Source organism: Capra hircus, chromosome 21 (genome assembly GCF_001704415.2).
Source record: "Capra hircus breed San Clemente chromosome 21, ASM170441v1, whole genome shotgun sequence".
Taxonomy (NCBI): Eukaryota; Metazoa; Chordata; class Mammalia; order Artiodactyla; family Bovidae; genus Capra; species Capra hircus.
The window spans coordinates 54806592-54829099 of NC_030828.1; the positions used below are offsets into that span (position 1 = coordinate 54806592).

Genomic DNA, 22508 nt, shown 5'->3' on the forward strand with positions numbered 1-22508 from the left:
AACCTGATGAGCAGAAAAACAGCAAGAATCACATGTTTTTTCTGCTCTTGAAAGTTTGCTGTCTTGTAAGTCCTATGCTCAATGCCAGATGCTCACAATGTAAGTTCAAAGAAAGCAAAGAGACCTCTTGCCAATAAGAGGAGTAAATAAAACTAGAAAAACCCCTGAAGCAAGTAAATCAAGTGAGTCATGTCTCAAATCAAGAGTAGGGTTGGGCCCCTCCATGGTCCCCTCTCCTACTTACTACAGCCCCCAAAGAGACAACGGGCAGGAGGAAACAAGATTAACATCGCAGTTTGTGGGATCTTCTCCTCCACGTCTAGATCCATCTTAGCCAAGACCCCAGGTTCGGTGTGGGAACTTGACATTCATATGGGAAATGGACAGAGGGAGAGGAGGTCAGTTTCCTTTGAGCCCATAGAGAACGGATTTGCTCTCAGGGGCCCCAACACTTCGGGGTCATCACAGATATCAACAAGTTCAGATGGCTAGTAACTTCTACCCTGGAACCGAGCACCTGTATGTGTCATCTCCTACATTCATGTGCCAACCACCTCCAGGACAGAGCTCAAGAGAGAGACAAAGACTGCCAAATGTCTGCTCTTCTTCAGAGAAGCTGAAACTGGCTGGCTCTAGCCCAGACCACCCCCAGGCTTTGTTCTACATTCGCTTCCTCCACTGGGGATTTTTCTGGTGTAGTCCTCCCAGTGCTGTACTGCTCAATGTTGGACCGTCTCTGTGGGTAGTCTTTACCTGACCGCCACCATCTGTCCACCACACTCAGATCTCTGCCTTGTTCTTGACAGCACTGCCCCTTAACTGGGCCAGACATACCCATCCTCTTTCCCAGCCTACCTGAAACCCAGTCTTTTCTGGGACTTCTGGGGGAAAGAATTCCATAGCACAGATCTAGACACTAGTCATTTATTTTTCATGCACCAAACCATCTACCTCTTTCTAGGGCTCCAGAAGACAATCTACTCCCGTATAATTAGCCTGGAAAGCTCCCCCAAACCCTTCTTTCTCCTTGCTGGTCCAAATGCTGGCCGTTTGGGGGCCAGGAAATTAGGTGCCAAAGAGAAAAGTAACAGAAAAATGAAAGCAGCATAATGGGACAAGATAGGAAAAAACAGAGTCTAGACCCCACAACATGTGTCTAACTGCCAGGTCTGGGTACTGGCTCACGGGCACTGTCCAAAGATAGCCCCTCCCAAGGACCACTCCCCACCCCCGAAGAATACAATACCCTCTTAGGCTTGGTCCTTCCTGTAGTCTGTGTTCTTAGGAAAGGTTGAATGATGTTCTCCACCCCTCTCCAGGAATCAAAAAAATCAAGACATTCCCTCAAAGTCCTGAGAGAAGCCTCTGCCACTACACCAGTCTCAGATTTGTCCCTCAATTTTCAGGAAGGAAGGAAAAAAAATTACAGGATTAGGAGAGGATGAAGGGGAGGGCGTGGAGGTAGGAGGGGCCAGAGCAGGGATGTAATAAACACAGGTCTCAAAGGAAGACATAGCGCAAGTTTTCCAAATGAGGCACATGACCCCTGTGGAGGTGGGGGTTGGGGGAGGGGGCTCACAAGTACATCTGTTTATAGCTTTGTCTCTGATGACTCTGAACCGTCACTGTCTCTATGGACCCTTCATGTCTGGGCTAGACTGAAGGGACAGATAAGGAATAAGAAGTGAAGCCAGAAAAATGCCCTCAGTCAAAGAAATGGGGGTCAGTGTAGAAAACCAAAACACAAACACCATCCTGGAATGGAGACAATCATCTGGGGTCAAAGTTCACATCTGAATATAGTTTCTCCCACTACATCCTCCCCAGCCCCATCCAACAACTCCACCAACTAGATGACCCCAACCCCCATGACTACGGTTTCCCACAATAAAACTCTAAAGAACAGACAGACACCCCTTCCCAACAATGGTCAGAGATGCTGGAAAGCCATACCTAGGCCGCTCTGCTTCATCTCTGTCGGTGGCCGTGAAGATGAAAAGAGTCGGTACCCACCAGGCCTTGAGGAGGAAGTCTCAGAAAGCACCTGGGGAAAGAAGACTCTGTATGACCACTGAGACTCTTCAGTGGAGAAGTCTAAAACCCAGGTCCTGAATTCCTGCCCTTGTGAAACCACGCAATGTCATAAAGTTTAAGAACCAGAGTACTTTTATGGGAAAGAAGAATACAAAGTCTAAGAATGCATTTTACAGAGGAAACTGCCCAGGGAACCCTTCTATACTAGAAAGTACTTCTGTTTCCAAGATGTCTGTCCCTGCAGCCCTCCAATCCCAAATATGAGAAATCATTAGTCAACCATTCTCAGTTCTCAGCAGAGCACGGTTCCTTCATCTTTATATCCCTCCACAGAACTCAGAAAGCCAATCACAATAGCTCAGCCACAGTAAGAAGTAAAGCCCGGCCATGCCCACTCCTTTCCACAGGACAGTTGTGGTTACAGCAACGATACTTAATTTCTTCCTTTAAAAAAAAAATTACTTATTTGGTTTCACTGCATCTTAGTTGCATCATGCTAGGTCTTCAATCTTCATTGCAGCATGTGGGATCTACTTCTGTGACCAGGGATTGAACTCTAGCCCCCTGCACTGGGAGCATGGAGTCTTAGCCACTGGACCATCAGAAGTCCCCATACTGAGTTTCTTATCTGAACCAGAAGCCCTCGCTTCCACTCCTAGAGACATGAAATGAATTTCCAAAAAGCCTACAAGGGCTCAGTCACACAACCCCCAACACACACCCTCCTCAGCAGCGTTCTGAGTCCCTAAGTCCCAGAAGGCAAAGACAAAGGCAATCAAGGAAGACGAAGTACATGGGGACACCTGTGTGCAGGGAGCCAGGTGCAAGGTGGACACAGCCCAGGGCTGTAGGCTGATGGTGGGGGAAGTCCAGGGGAGGTCCCCTGACCTCTGGTGGTGCCCTCCCCTCAAGGGGATTAGGTCCAGGCTCCCGTGCACTGAATGTTCATGACCTGCAATCAGGCTGGGTGGAAAACCGGTCATGGCTCCTCACACCCCAAGCTCTCCAAAGCCCTAATGCCCACTGGGTAGAGGCAGTTGTAGGGCCGGAGAGGATGATCACCTAGGGCATGGCTGCAAAGGTCACAGGTTTTTAAATTCTAAACCAGTCCAAACACATAAGAAAAGAAGGCATGGAGAGAAGGGTCGTAGTTGATAAGAATAAGACTACTGATGCCTATATTTATAAAATAAGGAGAGGAACTATTAATATGAAAAGGCTGCATGAACAAGCAACAGAGAGAAGATTTTCTTGCAAAGCTGAGGAGCATATCTTGGGCAACCATCGGCCTGCAGAGCCATGGTACAAGCAGTACCAGTAACTGAGAGATAGAAATCTGATGACAAGAGAAAGCTTCCTGTAAGCCTGAAAGAAAGAAATCAATCTCATCAAGTCGGGAAGATAATACACTGGGAGCTCTGCTTTGCCTATGTCTCTTGACTGCTTAAATCAGAAGAAAAGGGGGTCCAGCACAACAGTGCCAGAGAGGCTGATGTGAATGGAGAAGACACTGGATATGGAGGAGAAGTCTATTACTGGACAATTACATGTCATTCTGTCCACGTGGTCTACCCACATGAGTAGGCAGGGTTCTAATGTACTGTAGATACTAAGCTAACTTATATCTTAAAGAGTGAATGATACATACCCCATCTAAAGAAACTCTGAGTATTCATGACCTCAAATCCACCTTAACGTAATCAGGAAGAAAAAGATGAGTCTAGAACAGAGGCTGTAGTTTGTCTTCTCCAAAATCTGAACCATGAACCTTTGGCTGAACCTACGTAAGCTAATCACAGATTCTTCTGACATACTTCAAAATGGAAAGACCAGTTCCTCTAAGACAGAGAACTTGTACCAAACCAAGTGAACAGATTCATCTGTCAAAGCAGGACCCACACCAATCATGGTCCTGAGACAGGGCTAAATCATGGGGTCAATGAGTGTCAATGAGCCAAAGAAGGAAAGGATCTCTCCAGGAAGAAAAGACCAGAATTCTGGTTTTTACCCCAGGATAAAATGTAAGATTTACAAAAATCCTTTCTTCTAGGCTAGAACCAGGGCTAGACACAAACTCCAAGCACAGCAGAACACAGGCCCACGTTGATAAACCTCATCCGAACAAAGGGGAGACAGACAGACCTCCAGGCTTGATTCCCTTTCTGGAATCAGAGTATAGATAACTCTAAAGGGGTTAAATGAAAGTGCCATTTTTAGTAAAGTGATATTTACTACTATTAGAACCATAATATTTGCCCAAGACAACAAGAAGATAGAGAGGGCTTGGCCTTTAATGAACTGTATTGTCCTCATTGCCAACTGTTTACTGAGCATCTATATGATGAGTATTACTTGTATTCATATATTAGATGAAAAAAATTGAGGCTTGGAGAAGCTGCCTGTCCGAGGTCACACAGCATCTATCAAACGAGATTTAAGCCCAGAGTTCATGCTGTTTCTATTACATTCTCTTCATTTTCTTTCAAGTGAAGTCGCTTAGTCGTGTCCGACTCTTTGCGACCCCATGGATGGTAACCTACCAGGCTCTGCAGTCCATGGGATTTTCCAGGCAAGAATACTGGAGTGGGCTGCCATTTCCTTCTCCAGGGGATCTTCCCAACCCAGGGATTGAACCCTGGTCTCCTGCATTGCAGACAGATGCTTTACCATCTGAGCCTTTTCAAATGCATCCAGAGTCCTCCTCCTCAATCTCATCTCTTGAAGCCCTTGTCTCTCAGATGGCCCTCACCAGCATCTCAGAAGGAGCCTCCAGCTTAAAGGAGCTTTATGGGGAGACCAGCTGTGAAAGTGACATTATGGGTTACATATACATCAGGGGCAGGAGGACTCTGCTTAAGGTCCTGAGAATTCCACTGAAGGGATTCAGAGATTCACAGATATTGTCCTATGAGCATGTCTACCACTTCCTTCTCCCAGGCCCCTCCCATTACCTCCATGGAGCCGGCTTTGCGGTTACGAATGAGGGGTGATCTCTTTGGGAGGCCGGGGCCCTCAGAGGGCAGGGGCGAGGTCTGCAATGCTCGGTCTGGCTCATCTGATGCCTTCCCAGGGCACAGGTCCTCCACGCTGCCTTGGTCTGCTTTCCTCTCCTCATTCTACCCAACAGCAGGCACAGAAGGGAGAGGTGTTAACGGCCTCCAGCCTCCTACTCCAGTCTCTCCAATCCTTTCAACTTCCCTGTACTGTTTCTGAGTTTCCCACCACTTGGTTCCTAAATCCTCCTTTCCCAAATCCCAGCGCTCTGACCCACCTCAGAAGAGGCTGGACGGAATCCACAGCCAGTCGGGGCACTGCCTTCTTCCTCGACGCCTTTCACTCCAGGGCTGAAGTGCAATTCCACGTGGAACCGCTCCTCCGACAAGGGATCCTACAGGGCATCACCAGAGGAAGGGGAAGTTGGTGAAGCTGAGTATGGTGGTGGAAGACCAGGCAGGGATGATGGAGAAACTCAAGAGGTCACATCCTCCCAGGGAGGGCTGAGGTTTCAGTGTCTCACCCTCCTCTACAGTAGCAGCTCCCCACAGTCTAGTCTCATGGGATCCTCAGGTCCTCACGTGACTTTCCAACTTCCAGTTCTACAATGGAAGTAGAATGGGGAACCCCCCCAACCATCTCCTGCAGGAATTCAGCTTTGCTAAAGTACCCACAGCAGCACATTTAAAGGTATCTTTGGGGAGCCAGATGAAGAAGGTATATGTGTAACAGTATTTGAGAGGAGAAACATTATTTTTCTCATTATAACACCATTCAATTTCCATGCTCTCCCTAATGTCAGAGCTCTGTTCTCTGGTATCTCTCTGACTTAGCATCAACCCAGATCATGTCTTTCATTCTAGGGGGAACCTCCTGGACACGCTCTGCGTGCTGCACTTAGATACCACACATAACTGGATTCCACAGATTCTAAGGATAAGAAAGTTTTTCCCTAAAAGGGGTTGGAGGAGAAAGAAGGGGCCCTCTCCTCGTCCTGCCCTTTTAGCTCCTCACCTGGGTGTTGTCCTCATAGAGCATGATGACAATCTGGGTCATGTAGTTGAGCTCTGAGATGGCACTGAGATAAGCCAAAGCTCGCTGCCACTGTGTATCCTTGGTTTCCTGCCAAATGCGAGAAGAGGTGGGCCAGTGCCCAAGGATGAGGGCGTCAGCAAATAGGCAGGGAGACATGGAGACTAGAGGAAGCTTGCAGTGAAAAGAAGAACGAGGAGGAGAGTAAAAGAACGCTGGGACAGGAAGCTCATGGGCTGAGGGAAGAAGGAAGATCCTTACATCCAGAAGTCCCCCATAGCGGAAGACACTCAGTAGGGAGTGCACATGGCTTTCACTGGTAAAGTAGAGACGGGTTCGAACGTGGCGGCCTGGAGAGAGCACCCCTCGGGAGTACCTGAGACAACAGCCGGGTCACTCACGCTGTCAGCCCATTGTCCTCCCGGCCCACCACAAACTCCCTCCTCCCGCCTCAAAGCCTCTCTCCTTTCCATCCCAGAACCCCCTTCCATTCTTGGTTCCCCAAGCAGTCCCGGCCTGGCTTCCCCCAGAGTTCCCTGACACGACCCCTCCCTCCATCCAGCACGCCGCCCAGCCCTCCCTCACAGGGGATGCAGCTTGTTGACAGACTCATCCTCGTGGGTTCTCTGCAGGTCAAGCAGTATCTTCCGCAACAGTGGGAGACAGAAGCCCACGGCAATTTCCAGTTTCTCCTCCCGGCTGATCCCGTATTCCTAGGGGCCACAGGCCAGGAATAAGCACCTCGACAAATCTCTTTTTCCTCTCGCCTCATACTCCCAGGCCCAAGGTCATGCTTGTCTTCAACTCAGATCTTGGGTTTCTTCCCAGTTAGCCACATTCTTCCTCCCTAGGTTTCTCCCCAGTTAGCCTCTTCAGCTTCCTCAGAGCCAGGATTATAGCAACTCAACTAATTCCTTCTCTAGCTTCCTTCCCCTGGTTCCCATAGCATGCTTCATTTCTGCCTTTTCTCTCCTTCCTGCCCAGCACCCCTGGCCCCAGACTCGATCCCTTCCATGAGACACACCTGGGGAATGACTACATCGGCCAACGCCTTAGAGAGACGGAGCAGCTCTGCCGTGCCTTGAAGTCCCAGACTCCCATTGTGCTGTACATCATACTTGACACAGTCGTAGATGTCAGGGATCTTACTGATGTCATAGCGCCCACTCTTCTGCCGGAAGTCACGCTCCAGCTTGCTCCAACGCTGCAGCATCAGCTCTAGTGTCTCGCTGTGGTAGAGCTGCAGGTCTGGAAGGCAGACAGACAGTCAGAGAGAACCAGAGGCTTTACCTCTAACCGAAGGCCCTGGCACATCTGAAGCAGAGCCAGAGAGATGAGGATGACTTGTCTCAGACACGTAGGAGAGGGCACGCAGTGGCCTGAGAACCCATCCACACCCAAAACCCTGAAAAGAAGACAGTAGTGTTCGAACCCACCTACAGACTTGGGGTCCTGCATCCGTTCCCGGATCTGATGAGTGAGGTTTTCAATCAGGTCAAATACCTGGTCACAGACCTTCACAGGATTCTGGATAACAGCCATGGAGCTGAGGAGGGAAGTGCTTCCAGTGGGAGCCAGCTGTGGAGAATGGAGAGATGGAGAGCAAGACAAACTCAGTGCCAACTGCCCAGGCTCCTGTGTGCTCGTCACAGAGACTGCCAGCAAACCGGCTCTGTCTGTCGGCTCGCTCCCACAACCATTCTCAGGCTTCTGGGAACACTAGCAGTTCCAGTGAGGGGACTGGCCTAGCACAAGGCTACCTGAGAATGGGTCATCTTAAAAGTTTTGAAGTCCAGAGGAAATAAAACAGATCTAGGTCTTCTTGGGGGGTCTAAAATACTCAGAGAAAATGCTGGGGAATAAAGATTCAACCCAAATCCCCACAGAATGTTTTCATGAGTGGATAATAGAAATGACATTATGTTATTCCTCTAAACAAGATGCTAGCTTGAACCTAGAGCAGAGGTGCCGCCTCAGAACTAAGTCCAACTCAAGCATGTAGGATGGTCCCAGTCAGTGAAGAACGGGGTGGGGGAGAGGAGACCGCAGGTGGAATGCACTCATTCTACCTCGCTCCTCACAGGTTCCATTCTTGCTGGCCAAGGGTAGCAAGGGAAAAAGGAAAAGATGCCTTAGCATTTTTTGATTTGACATTGAGCAATGACTTGGAAAATTAAGGTAGTAAGGTCCTGGCCCTTTATTGAGGCCTGCTCAGAGAAGAACACAGAAAATGCTATGCTCTAAAATAGACGCTAAGCATCTGGGCAACTTAAAGAAAGACCCTAAGCAAGACCAGTTGAGCCTAGAATGGTGAGTGAGAAGATAAAAATGGTTTTTGTCTTAAGTTACTGAGTTTGGGGTGGTTTTTAATACAGCAGTAGACAAATTAAAAAATTCTTTTATTGAAAATCCTTGGGATCAGCTGTGTTTTGGAACTGAGAATTTTTTGGACTTTAAGAAGTTAATACATGGGACTTCCCTGGTGGTCCAATGGTTAAGATTCTGAGCTCCCAGTGCAGAGGGCCCAGGTTTGAGCCTTGGTCGGGGAACTAGATCCCACATACTGCAACCAAGAGTTTGCATGCCGCAGCTAGAGCCAAATAAATAAATATTAAAAAAAAAAAAAGAAGTTAATACAGAGCATATACCATATGTTAGATAATACCTCCAGCAGGGCCTAGGGCATAACCAAACACTGCTCTATTTCTGTAGCAAAATGTATATGACTATTTTACACAGGTGAGGTGAGGTGAAGTCGCTCAGTCGTGTCCGACTCTTTGCGACCCCGTAGACTGTAACCTACTAGGCTTCTCCGTCCATGGGATTCTCCAGGCAAGAATACTGGAGTGGATTGCCATTTCCTTCTCCAGGGGATCTTCCTGACCCAGGGATCAAACCCGGGTCTCCCGCATTGGAGGCAGACGCTTTAACCTCTGAGCCAGAAATAATCCTATTTTAGGGATTAGAAAGAGTCTTATCATGTTGGGTTTTACTGCCAAAGGAATCTCTTCGTTTTTATTTCCTTTTGGCTGTTCTGGGTCTCTGTTGCTGGGCTTTCTCTAGTTGTAGTGAGTGGGGTCTACTCTCTGGCTGTGATGCACGGGCTTCTCACTGCAGTGGCTTCTAAGTTTCAGAGCACAGGCTCGAGGGCATGCAGGCTTTAACAGCCGCGGCACTCAGGCTCAGGAGTTGCAGTTCCCTGACTCTAGAGCATGGGCTCAGCAGTAGTGACACATGGATTTAGCAGCTCTGAGGCTTATGGGATCTTCCTGGATCAGAGACTGAATCTGTGTCCCCTGCATTGGCAGGCGGATTCTTAACCACTGGACCACCAGGCTTCCCTGCCAAATGAATCTCGGTGGCAAGGTTATAAAAATCTTTTTTGACTTTCAAAATTCTAGATGACAGATTGTGGACCCATACTTACCTCAAAGGGTGGGTAAGGATTAAATGGCTGAATGTATGGAAAGCATGTGAAACAGTGCCTGGCACATCGTAAGCACCATTACTGATTGCTACTATTTAAAATTCTAGGAATTTGGGAGTGGGGTGTATTGGGCACAAAGATAGGGACAGCCTGACCTGATCGTAATCCTCAGGGCCAAAGGGCGCATCCTGCTGCAGAATGTGATGTAGCCGAGCCTTCACACGGCGCTGGCAGCTGCTCAGGGAATCCCCATCGCTGTCCAAGAGCCCGTTCATGTTGGCACTCTTCACCATTTGTACCAAAATGGGTGTCAACTCCCCTTCTAGAGCCAGAAGGCCCTGGAGGGAAAGCACGAAGTCTATCAAGTTCTCCTTCTACTCCACTTCCCCTAGGCTTTGACAGTCCCAGAGATCAAATGAGAGCCGGCTTGGGAGAGCTGGGGTGCAGATCAAGGGGCCCACCCCATTAATTATTCTCAGTAGCACAGGATGTAGTCATACACAAGCAGAAACTCCTCTGAGTTGGCACACAAATCCTCTGAAATTTCCTGACTAGTTCTCCAAACTCTGCTTCTCTACCTAATGGAAGCTGGAACTGTGGGAGAACCAGAGTGAGCACCTTAGCAAAGGCTGCGGCAGTCATCTGGACACGGCCCTCATCAGAGGCATAAATCTTGAGATCGTGGCGGAAAGTGCTATGGAGACGAAGCAGCCCACAGCCGGGAAAGCCAGCATAGTCACCTGGGGCCAAAGGGGAAGACCAGAAATGGACGGCTATACACATCCAAGAATGCTCATTTCCCCTTTAACCTCCCCAACACCTCTGTCCCTTTGTTTCCTCAACTTACTCTCTAATCATCTTATCTCAGCCCTGCTATGTGACACCTCCCCACCCCGCCCCCAAACACTCACCCTGTCCTCCAGGGTACATGCAGCGGAAAGCTCGCCCCAGCTCCTCAGCCTGAACACGGCCAGCCGGGGTCAGTTCTCCACCCCACTTCAGTACCAGCAAGAGGGATGGGGCCAGAGCCTCCCGCTGTGTATCTGCAGGAATAAGAGGGAGTGAACAGGTCTAGACCTAAGGAAAACAGTGTGTGCTTAGTCGCTCAGTGGTGTCTGACTCTTACAACCCCATGCGCTGCAGCCCACTAGGCTCCTCTGTCCATGGGATTTCCCAGGCAAGAATACTGGAGTGGGCTCCCATTTCCTCCTCCAGGGGATCTTCCCAACCCAGGGATCGAACCGGCATCTCCTGCATTGCAGGCAGATTCTTTACTGTTGAGAAAGTGGGGAAGCACAAGGAAAACAGTGGGGACATCTAAATGTTGTATCTTCTGAGGAGCCCAGGAAGGTAATTTGGGAGAGAGGTCATCTAAGGGTTCAAGAATAAAAGATGTGAGTGGTAAAGGAAAGAAGTGTTATGTCTCACCTTGCCCCTCATTAGAAGCTTTTACTCCATGAGGGTAGTAAGTCAGCTGCACCTTCCGGTTGATGCCTGAGAAGTGACCGTACCTGCAGGATAAACTCGCAGTTTGCTTTCTACCCCAGCACCCAATTCTTATGGCTATTGACACCCTTTTTCCTATTCCCTTTCTCACATCTCCAGCACGGATTTTAACTGCTCCAATTTCCCCGTCTTCTCCTCGATCTCACCACCTGGTTCTTTCTCCAGTTCAGCCAATAGCAGCCGTGTGATGTCCAGCACCTCCTGGAGGAAATAATAGTGTGTCCACGCAGGAGGCCAAGTCCTGGCTGGCTAGGCTTTCATCCTGGCCTCTGTCTTTTCATAGCACTGCTCCTGCCAGCCAGATTCATCATCTTACCTGTAGCTGCTCTGGCCGCTTCAGTTTTAATTTCCCTGTCTTGTAGCCACCATGTTTTTCGAATAGACTAAAAAATCTGAAGAAAGGAAGAGAAGCTTCAGTATGGGTTGAGAAAGGCAAAAACCTCTGGGAGATGCCCCTCCCCATTTCCCTCACAAAAACGTATTTGTCTAGATTAGAACACTCGGCTTTTTACCTTGGGTGTGTCACCTCCATCTTCATCTTCTGCTTGGGTGTACGATCCCCATGACGAATGATTGCGATGACACAACGAAGTTCCATCCTAAGATAGGGAATCCTGTTAGAGCCGCTTCCCCATCCCACCCCACACCGCCACCCATTTCATCCTACTCGCCATGTGAAAGAACACAGGAAAGACTATCTGAGATGAGGAATACAGGTAGGCTCCACCGGTCAGACGGCACAGGGGCAGGAAGTGACCACCGGTCTAAGATATCTTAAGTGGTTACTCCAGATTGTTAACTTTTACTTTTGCTCACATAGTGCCGGAAGTGGTAGGGACAATGGGAATGTCCTCAGCCTCCATGGGGATGGACCACGGGATCTGGAACTGCGGGGCAAGCTCCCGCATTATGGTGTTCCTAGAAGGAGAAACATGAAGAACCCACATGAACATGAATGAACCAGAACTACCCATCTGAATGAAGTTCAAAAAAACTAACGATATGTTAATATAAAGTCCAAAGACATGCAAAAAAATCCCTGTATTTGTAATAAAGACTGTGTTTACCTCTGGGTGGGAGGAGAGGGGATGTTATTAGTAAGGGTTATGTAGAGGCTTCAGTTCTATGTGCTTGCTTTTTTTTTTTTTGGTTGCACCACACAGCTTGTAAGATTTTAGTTCTGTGACCAGGTATTGAACCTGAGCCCTCCGCAGTGAAAGCGCCAAGTCCTAACCCCTGGGCTGCCAGGGAATTCCCTCAACTATATTCTTAATAATTTATTTCTTAAGCTCAATGGTGAATATACCAATACTCACCATAGCCATCATTCCTTAAACATTTTTGAATGTTTTACATACTAAAAAGTCAAGTTGAAAGACAGTGTTATGGTATGATCACATTTAGTACAATAAATAGTCTGTTTATATACAGAAAAAAAGACATATTGTTATGTCTAAAACAGTTAACAGTAATTCCCTCTGGGGAGAGCCATGTTGGGAAGGCAAGAGAGTTGAGGAGCCCTTTCTCTACTTTTCTTTTTCACTTTTAAATCATTTTTACAGCATTTAAAGTACAGGCAGACCTCAGGGACATTGAGAGTTCAGGTCTAGACCATTGCAATATAGTGAATATCTCTATAAAGTGAGTCACAGGAGTTTTCTTGTTCGGCAGTGCATATGAAAGTTACCGTAGTCTAGTAAGCGTGCAATAGTGTTATGTCTAAAAAGACAATATACATACCTTAATTAAAATATACTTTACTGCTAAAAAGTGCTAACCATTATCTGAGCCTTCAGCAAGTTCTAATCTTTTTGCAACAGTAACATCAAAGATCACTGATCACAGATCATTATGACAAGCATAATAACAATGAAAAAGCCGGAAATACTGTGAGAATTACCAAAATGTCACACAGAGACATGAAGTTAGGAAATGCTGTTGGAAAAATGGTGAAAATAGACTTGCTCAAAGGTTGCCACAAACCTTCAAAATGTGAAAAAACACAATACCTGCAAAGTTCAACAAAACAAGGTGTCTTTAAAGTAAAAACTTTGCTATTCTCCTCTTTAAGCCCATTTTCCCCAGCCCAGACCACTGTGTCCCTTACCCTAGAATCTTGGCACAATCATCATAGTATTTCATCGAATTCTTGACAAAACTGAAGCCATTGACATCACACACAAAGGAGTGACCATTGGCACGGAGAAGATCAAAACCACAAACTGTTTGCTGCAAGGGGAAGAAGGGAAGATGAGAACAAGAGAGAAGGGAAGATGAGAACACGCTTCCTCCTCAGCTTCACCTGCCAACCTCTCCCTCATGCCACAGCCCCTCCCCTGCACCGCTCCTGCTCCTGCACAACCTCCCTACCAAGGGGCCTCCCTTCACCTTAAAAGCTACGCAGACTTTCCTGGCCACCAGCTTTTCCATGGCGGTCAGCATGACTGGATATCGAATCTCTTTCCCCTCACTGTCTCGTTCAACCTTCCCATCCAAAGCTGGAGATTTTCTGGCTTCAGCATGGGCATAGTCTGGCCCCACTGTGTACACCTGCAGGTACATAGCATCACTGAGTATGCCCACAGCTCACCCTGTGTATGAGAAGGCAATATGAGCGTCATGTCTGTAGGCTAGTTTCCCAGTAAACATAAAGAAAACAAACAAATCCCCTGAGTATTAAGAACAAGAAGACTGACTTTTTTTTTTTTTTTTTTACTGAGATGGAACTTCAGTATCATTATGAAAGTTTCTCCATGGGACTCTAAAACTATCATCTAGTCCTTACTAAGAAATAACTTACCAACATTATTCCATTTTCCACATTACCCTTGCTCTCACTCTGATAGTGACAATATAAATACCTACTTCCCCAATCCTTATCTTCACCTGCATATGAAAGCCAATCCCACTCACACTTTATTTTCTATACCTGCTTCCCTACACTTCTACTTGCTTCACAAGCACCCCACCCCACTCAGACATTTATAACCTCTTAAATCCCCGTATCCACCATAACCTTGACATCTGTGCCATCTGTGGGCATAAACTCCTCATAGATGTATGAGCCTGTCTTTCGGACGCTGCTCTCTGGAGAGTAAACACTGCTTCGGCTGCCAATCTTCAGGAGAAAAAGGAAGGGGGAGAAAAAAAAGGTTGCCTCTAACTTGTCCCCAAGTCTCCCAGCTTCCCTTCCCACAACTTCATTCTTGCTCGTCTACTTCTCTGCCTCCCCAGATGTCTCTCACACCTTACGGAAGAGGCGCTGGCTTCCTCCTCCAGCTGAGCTGGGGTAGTAGATGTAAACGTTGTGGTCCTCTGCACTCACAGGCTTCTCCACAAAGGGCTTGGGAAAGACGGCTCCATTTACCTCCACCTGGTCTTCACCCTCTATCAGGTTGCACTCTGAAAGGTAGGTGTGTGGTCATTCCTAGGGCCCAAGAATGCTTCCAACTCCCAACTTCTCTGAGTTTTAATCTCCATCACCCTCAAATTTCTATGACCATACTTTAATAATAGATATGGTAACTAACATCTATATAAGAGGTCTCAGATTCTGTCCAAAGACCCACAGCTCTAGCTCTACCCATAGTCCAGTAACCAACGCCTCACAGAGACAGGCGGCACATAGCTGTCTAGAGAATGGAGAACTGGGCTCAGTCACAGAAAGCAGGGCAGGGCAGGAGTGGACGAGGCCAGGTACTCACCCTCAGGCCGGGCAGGGTCACGGTTGAGCACAGCGTATCGAGGCAGGTCAATACCCTCCTCCTGCAGGATCCGGTACACCTCCCTCCTGTTACCCCCGAATAAATTAGCTGGGAGAGGTGGGGGCAGGTGATGAGGGGAGAGGCTAGGGATTTCATTCACACAGGAATTGGGAGACACCCGTGTACAGAACTCAAGAGGGTTTGGTACAACAATTCGGCATGTTTGTTTGACTCTGCCCCTCCCAGAGTGGGTTCTCTAAAACAGGCGTGATCTCGGGGCCACCCATCCCCCCAGTCAACAGAAAGCTGTACCTATCCTGGATGTAATACTGCATAGCCAGGTCATTGATAAGAAAAGGGTTTCGAAGCTTGGAGTAAGCAACAGCTTTGTCCAGGGGAAAGCCTGGGATGGAGAGAGGAAATAGAGAGGTGAAAGAAAGAAAGAGAGAAACAGTGAGAAAACAGCGAGAGAAACAGAGAAACGTGTTAAAGCTATTCGTTGCCACTGAGCTCCACAACCCGTCCAACCCAGCACTCATCCTCCTGCCCAACTTCGCAAGTCTAGAAAATTCATCAGGAAAAAAGCCAAACAGAAACTACTTGTAGGGTCCTTCCAGAGACCAATTGTGTCAGAGATCCGAAGAACCTTAGAGCTGTCCTGAGGTTTGAATATGGGCTTTAAACTAACCCCAGCAACTTCTCCAAGATGTAGGAAAAGCAAATCCCTTTGCACTGTTCTCTAGCATCGGGAAGAGAGGACGACTTATTTGTCTTATTTGACAGTGAGAGCCTTATTTCCCAGTCCAGCATTCCCAACACCACTCCTTCCCATTTTTCTTCACAGACACCAACCTTTGGAGTGGAAGGAGATGAGGCAGTGGCAGGATGGCCAGTTTTCCACAGGTTCATTGAGGATCACGTCTTCTCCCAGGATGATAACAGTCAGGTAGTCAAACCTGCAGAGTCGCTCTAGGATCTGGGTCATTGGCTTGGACTTGGATTTCTTGGTCATAGCACAGATGCCAACAATGATCTGAGGTTCAGGAGGCTACCAGGAGGAAGTGCCGTCAGGAACTTCTCACCTGAACCACCTTTATCAGGGAACACTGCCTCATCATCTCCTTAGGGCAGAGTTTCTTGTCAGGACTTTGGACTTGGGGGTTCAGGCTGTCTCCTAACTCAGGCCTAGACTGGGGTTCCTGCAGGAACTCCTCCTGCCACAGTGGGATATGTGTACTCAGGCAGAAGAGTCAGAGAAGCAATAATCATGAGCCAACAGGAGGCGGGCACAAGCAGAGGGCCTTTAAGGAGAGGCAGTCTAACCAGTCTTCACCGCCCTTCCCTTGCATCAAGAGGGCCTGTTTGTGACCGGGAGTCTAAGCCTTTGGGAAGACTGGGAGGAGGTGTCTCAATCCTATGGAATCTCCACTATGGCGGGGGTCCCAGCACCAAGTGACATCATGTCCCCGTCTTACCACTTCATCCTCCTCATCCTCAAGGAGCTCGCTGTCACTCTCTTCCGGCCTCATGCCGAGTCCACGGGTGCCCAGCCCCTCATCTCCAGCTCCGAGGAAGAAGTGGGCTGTGGCACTCTCGCCCTCACTGGCCGGCAGTGACCACATCCCCGCCGGGGCACCCACTCATCCCGCCCTGAAATGGAGGGGATCCCCGTTAGCTCAGAACCCAAGTCCCACAGTAGTGGGTGGGGGTGGGGGGTAGGGGATGAGAAAATAAGAGGGAACTACAAGGGGAAACAGGAAACAAAGCTACAGTGATCAACAGGGAAGGAGGCACGTGGGCTGTGACTGGCAATGACTATAAAGATCCCCGAGAGAAAATCAAGGTTTCCCTTTTCCTCCCTGCTCACTCCACCCCCAACCATGAGCCTAGGATGAGAATTACTGGATTAACCCTTACCGTGCTGGCATGTCCCTGATTCTGCAGGAAAAATCATTAACTCCAGCAGGAAAAATCATTAACTCCAGCAGCAAATGGGAAAGGCAGTTCTTCATGGAGGGCCACTGTTGATTCCTACCAGAAAAGAAGGTTAGAATGGCATTTCAACTTCGGATTCATTCGAAATCTTCCCAGCCTTCCTCTACCTCCCAATGGCAAAAAGCAGAGACATCGGTTTGCTGACAAAGATCGGTCAAATCAAAGCTATGGTTTTTCCAGGAGTCATATATGGACGTGAGAGTTGGACCATAAAGAAAGCTGAGCATCAAAGAATTGATGCTTTTGAATTGTGGTGCTGGAGAAGACTCTTGGGAGTCCCTTGGACTGCAAGGAGATCAAAATAGTCAATCCTAAAGGAAATCAACATTCATTGGAAGGACTGATGCTAAAGCTGAAGCATGCTGAAACTAAGCTCCAATACCTTGGCTACCTGATGCGAAGAGCTGACTCGCTGGAAAAGACCCTGATGCTGGGAAAGACTGAGGGCAGGAGGAGAAGTAGGTAACAGAGGATGAGATGGTTGCATGGCATCACCAACTCATTGGATATGATTTTGTGCAATCTCCGGGAGATAGTGAAGGACAGGGAAGCCTGGCATGCTTCAGTCCAGGGGGGTCACAAAGAGTTGGAAATGACTTAGCAACTGAACAACAACAGTTCAAGAGCAGAGGAATGAGAGAGCTCAGTTGCTTTTGCTCTTCACCTCTATCTTCTGATTGATTGATTGATTGGGGGCACCATATGTTCTAAGCATTGTATAAGAACATTAAAATCCCTTTGCCCTGACTCTCCTTCATCTACTTACCTTAAAAGAAAGACACCCAATTCCGGAAAATCTGTTCAAGAAAAAAGGGCTAGTGCTAGTTTGGAAATTGAGGATACAGGCATCCCTACAACAGGCCCCAACCTATTCTCAAACTGAAATTTCAGTTTTCTCTCTGCTGTCACAGGGTACACAGACACAAGGCTGGTCTAGGCCAAGGTCCTTCGTAACAGAAGTTACAATGAGGAAAAAAAAAAAACCTACCTAGAGCCATTATCAGTGAGAATATTTTTTTTTTAATAATTTTATTTATCTGTTTTTGGCTGTGTTGGGTCTTCCTTGCTGAGAGGGCTTTTCTCTAGCTGCGCCAAGTGGGGGCTACTCTCTAGTTGCAGTTCAAGCTTCTCAATGCAGAGGTGTTTCTTGTCATGGAGCATGGGCTCTACGGCACAAGGGTTTCAGTAGCTGCAGCATGTGGGCTCTGCAGGTGCAGCTCCTGGGCTCTAGAGCACAAGGTCAGTTGTGACGGGCGGGCTTTGTCGCTCCGTGGCATGTGGGATCTTCCCAGATCAGGGATCGAACCCGTGTCTCCTGCATTGGCAGGCAGATTCTTTGCCACTGAGCCACCTGGGAAGCTCTGGTAATATCTTAAGAGTTAAAATTGAATTAGAACAACCTGGAAGTTCCACTTTTGTACACATATAGAAGTAGTGGTTCTTAACTAACTGTGATTATACTGTGCAAGAAACAATTGTCAGGAGACACTTTTGGTTATCACAACTCGGCAGGTGCTATTGGCATCTACTGAGTAGAGGCCAAGGATGCTGCCAGACATTCTAAAGGGCATAGCATATACCTCCACAACAAAGAATTGTCCAGTCCAAAATGTGAGTGGTGCCGAGGCTGAGAAACCCCCTGTAGAGAAATTTTCCCACGTAAGAAGACACGTGCAAGAATATTCATGACCTACTGTTGGTAAGGGTAAAACCTAAGAACAATTCAGACGTCACAAGTTAAAGAATGATAAATATAAGGTAGTATATACAAATGGTTGACTAATAGCAATTATTAAAAATGAATCAGGGGCAGGGTTCTATGGTGGTCTAGTGGTTAAGAATCCATCTGCCAAAGCAGGAGACTTGGGTTCAATCCCTAATCCAGGAAGATCCCACGTGACTCAGAGCAGCTGAGCCTGTGGGCCACAACTATTGAGCCCGTGCTCTAGAGTCTGGGAACCGCAACTACCGAGCCCATGGGCCACAACTGTGGAAGCCCGTGTGCTGTAGAACCCGTGCTCTGCAACAAGAGAAGCCATCACACTGCAACCAGAGACAAGCTCCCACTCTCCACAACTAGAGAAAAGCAAAGAAAACCCAGCCCTGCCTCCCCACAAAAAAAGAGAAAATTGGGGGATAAATTAGGAGCTTTAAGATTAAGATATACACACTACTGCTGCTTCGCTGCTAAGTCACTTCAGTTGTGTCCGACTCTGTGCAACCCCATAGAAGGCAGCCCACCAGGCTCCGCCGTCCCTGGGATTCTCCAAGCAAGAACACTGGAATGGGTTGCCATTTCCTTCTCCAATGCATGAAAGTGAAAAGTGAAGTCGCTCAGTCATGTCCAACTCCTAGTGACCCCATGGACTGCAGCCTTCCAGGCTCCTCCGTCCATGGGATTTTCCAAGCAAGAGTACTGGAGTGGGGTGCCATTGCCTTCTCCATACACACTACTATATATTAAATAACTAAACAACAAGGACCAACTGCGTAGTACAGGGAACTATACTCAATATCTTGTAATAAGCTATAATGAAGGGACTTTCCTGGTGGGTCAGTGCCTAAGACCCTGTGCTTGCAATGCAAGTAGCCCAGGACTGATCCCTGGTCAGGGAACTAGATCCCACAACTAAAGATTCCGAGTGCTGCAACTAAGACCTGGTGCAGCCAAAAAAGAAACAAATTAAAAAACCTATAATGGCAAAGAATCTGAAAAAAGTATATATGTGTGTGTGTGTATGTGTGTATATATATATCTGGATCATTTTGCTGTACACCTGAACCTAACACAACATTGTCAATGAACTATCCTTCAAGTTTTTAAAAATGAATCAAAGCTATATAAAACATGAATAACTTCCAAATGCAAACTGCAGAAATATACATGAAGGACAATTTTACTTGTACAAATAAAAATGCTACAAATGTTTATGACTGCATACATAATTAGACACATCTGTTAGCACTAAATCGTGGGAATACAAGTACCTGTTATTCTTTTCTCCCAAAATGAAATTGAGTCATATCAGCAATTTTCTACATTCTGCAAAAGCTCTCAGAAATACTGACCAATGGATCTAGTGAAAGCCACAAACTCCGTAAGTAAACGGAATGACTTATAGACTTGTACAGTAGTCTTCAATAACTCCTTTCTGTATTTTTATTTTAAATCCTTACACTTCAAGTGAACTCTGAAGCTTTGATTAGAAAGTCACAGCTAATCTTTATACAGATCCTGACCTTTCTAGTCTTCACCACCTGCTTTTTTCTGTTGTTCCACCACCAGACAATGCTCTCCTTAGACTTAACATTTTCAGTTGTGCACCACTGGTCTTACACATACACACCCCTCCTGATTACAGGCTATTTCTTTGAATTCCGTTCTAGTGACCTGACCCAGTTTCCATGACTTGTGACATTCTCAAGGTCCCTGTACAGTTTAAGCAAGCCAAAGTTTGTGGCAGGCTTTATCCTTTCTCTGAAGCACAGCTTTTTCTGTGTCTAAGATTCCTAACCCTTCACACTTCCTGCCACCAAGCCCTTCCTGGTTTGCTACTGAATGTACACTATCACATTCTTGAAATTCTATTTTAACTTTATAACAAGAGATGGTAATAGAATAGCAAAGGAAAATGTGTTCACAAATGTGGAGCTGAAGGAACATGAAAGGTCTAAATTCATAGTTAACAAAGCAAAAATAGAACCCTGACAGAAATAGCTATGAAATAAGCCGGGATTTATTTAGATGTACCTCTGGGAGAAGCTGGGCTTTAACTTGGTGTTCCAACAGCCACCACTGGTTTCCCTGCTCTTCTCCCCCTCCTCCTCTCTCTTTCCTAATACTTTGTTGCAAAAGAAAACTTCAGATTCTGCAGTTGCCTAAAGGGCAAGCCTTACTAGGGCAAAGTGGAAGGGAGCAAGGGAGGGAGGGAGACAGAAGGTAAGGAGAGGGAGGGGCAGGGGCACAATCTCCTCAGGAACATCTATGTTAAACTGGATCTAGAGAAGGGATGTGGTTTCCCTGGAGGCTCAGATGTTGAAGAATCTGCCTGCAACACAGAAGACCCAGGTTTTAAGAGAAGGGATAGAAGGGAGGGTGCTGTGCTATGCTTAGTCGCTTCTGACTCTTTGTGACCCTATGGACTGTAGCCTGCCAGGCTCCTCCATCCGTGGAATTCTCCAGGCAAGAATACTGGAGGGGATACTCTATCCCTTCTCCAGGGGAATCTTCCTGCGTTGCAGGCAGATTCTTTACCAGCTGAGCTACCAGGGAAGCCCAGAAGGGAGGGTAAGTGGTTTAGTCGCCAAGTCATGTCCAACTCTTTGTGACTCCATGGACTGTAGCCTGCCAGGCTCCTCTGTCCATGGGATTTCCCAGCCAAGAATACTGGAGTGGGTTGCCATTTCCTTCTGCCAGGGATCTTCCTGACCCAGGAATCAAACCCAGGTCTCCTGAATTGTGAGCAGATTCTTTACCGACTGAGGGAGGGTAAACTGTGTTAATTTCTTTCTCCCTTAGAATTTAGGGCTGCTTGCCTAGTCCCCTAATTTCTTTAACCACCACGCACTTGCTGTAGGGCCCCATTAGTGGTGAAAGAGAAAAGTCAGTACAGAGTCCAGGCAGAAATATTTCCAACACAGTTAAAACTCCTCAGACCATCAACATTGTCTCCTTCAACAGTGGACCCCTTAGTTCTTACTTGATGCAGTGTTTTTTGTTGTTGTTTGGTTGTTGTTGTTGTTGTTGTTTTTGGATGCAGACTTGAATGATTCATACATACCCTTTTTCTGCCACCGATGAAATGTGTTGACTTGTTCTCCGTATCAACTCCCTCATTTCGCTTTCTTTTCCCTACTTGCTAAAATGACTCTTCCTTGACTCCCTGAACTACCGCGCTCTCCTCCCTCACTGATCAACTGATCCAATGAACAATCCGACTAATCCTCTCCCTCACTGTCTCCCCAGCCTTAGGTAGTGGTTCAGACCCCGATGAGTCACCGCTCTTGGTAACAAATTTACTTGGAACCCTCAGCGCTTTCCACCCCCCACCCCCACAGGCTGTCTGTGGGCCACTCTCCCCACGCGCCCTCCCTCCAGGCTCACCTCTCTCCCAAAACCCCCTTCCTCCAGCCGACTCTCCCGTCCGACTCCACTCCCACCTCGCCCCATGCGGACCTGCCCAGTCTGACCCTCTCCCCTGCAGACGCCCTGGCTCGGCAGGACCCCTCTTCCTCACGCAGACCTCACGCGCCCATCTCTTCTCTCGCGGACCCCCCTCCTCTGCGCTCTCCTCACTCGGCTCCCTGTCCCGATTACCACCGCCCATCCTGACTCCTCTAGCCTTTGCCCGCCCCCGCCTTCCCCGCCTCACTCTCCCTTCGCTGACATTGAGGCCTCTGCGATGCCTCCCTTCCCAGAGCGGCCCCCCGGCCACTACCAACCAGGGCCCTCAGCACCAACGGAGCCCACTCCACCCAGCCCACCCCCTCAGATACCGCCCCCAGCCCCCAGCCACTCCCCCACCGCCCCGGGCCCTCACTCACCCGCCTCCCTGCGCTCGCGCAGCCGAACCTGCCGGCAGCGACACCTGACAGCGGCCCAATCAAAGCGCAACTTCTCTTCGGCGCCACCAATCAGCGGAGGGCGCGCACCGGCTGCGGAGTCAGGCTGCGTTGGCCGGCGCTTCTGCGCGGAGGCGGGTGGCCTCTAGTGGCCCTAGGGAGGAAGTGCAACCTGACGTTCTTTCTCCGATTTCTAACTGCGTCGCCACCGTCCATATGCTTGGTCTAGACAGAGACTTTCCAGTGAGACGAAG

General features: G+C 48.0%; 1 protein-coding gene across 9 annotated transcripts in view; it reads right to left on the reverse strand.

Moving 5' to 3' along the window:
* The window catches only part of PPIP5K1 (diphosphoinositol pentakisphosphate kinase 1), a 40256-nt gene extending 17952 nt beyond the window's left edge, over nucleotides 1-22304 (reverse strand). For 3 of the 9 annotated variants that reach the window (XM_018066246.1, XM_018066245.1, XM_018066247.1), the window contains exons 1-26: nucleotides 22237-22303; nucleotides 16615-16728; nucleotides 16173-16347; nucleotides 15550-15745; nucleotides 15010-15100; nucleotides 14698-14783; nucleotides 14241-14395; nucleotides 14010-14111; nucleotides 13382-13543; nucleotides 13101-13222; nucleotides 11810-11911; nucleotides 11506-11592; nucleotides 11310-11385; nucleotides 11085-11194; nucleotides 10916-10998; nucleotides 10399-10530; nucleotides 10106-10227; nucleotides 9643-9825; nucleotides 7497-7638; nucleotides 7085-7308; nucleotides 6646-6773; nucleotides 6322-6436; nucleotides 6043-6150; nucleotides 5306-5422; nucleotides 4986-5150; nucleotides 1954-2044 (exon numbers count right to left, since the gene is read on the reverse strand). In XM_018066246.1, the coding sequence (XP_017921735.1) occupies nucleotides 1954-2044; nucleotides 4986-5150; nucleotides 5306-5422; nucleotides 6043-6150; nucleotides 6322-6436; nucleotides 6646-6773; nucleotides 7085-7308; nucleotides 7497-7638; nucleotides 9643-9825; nucleotides 10106-10227; nucleotides 10399-10530; nucleotides 10916-10998; nucleotides 11085-11194; nucleotides 11310-11385; nucleotides 11506-11592; nucleotides 11810-11911; nucleotides 13101-13222; nucleotides 13382-13543; nucleotides 14010-14111; nucleotides 14241-14395; nucleotides 14698-14783; nucleotides 15010-15100; nucleotides 15550-15745; nucleotides 16173-16319 (3046 nt within the window). In that variant the 5' untranslated portion in view covers nucleotides 16320-16347; nucleotides 16615-16728; nucleotides 22237-22303. Of the gene's footprint in view, nucleotides 1-1953; nucleotides 2045-4985; nucleotides 5151-5305; nucleotides 5423-6042; nucleotides 6151-6321; nucleotides 6437-6645; nucleotides 6774-7084; nucleotides 7309-7496; nucleotides 7639-9642; nucleotides 9826-10105; nucleotides 10228-10398; nucleotides 10531-10915; nucleotides 10999-11084; nucleotides 11195-11309; nucleotides 11386-11505; nucleotides 11593-11809; nucleotides 11912-13100; nucleotides 13223-13381; nucleotides 13585-14009; nucleotides 14112-14240; nucleotides 14396-14697; nucleotides 14784-15009; nucleotides 15101-15549; nucleotides 15746-16172; nucleotides 16348-16614; nucleotides 16729-17458; nucleotides 17490-21473; nucleotides 21731-22236 lie in introns of those variants that run through there. The other 6 variants (XM_018066244.1, XM_018066240.1, XM_018066241.1 and 3 more) reach the window with 5 other exon arrangements.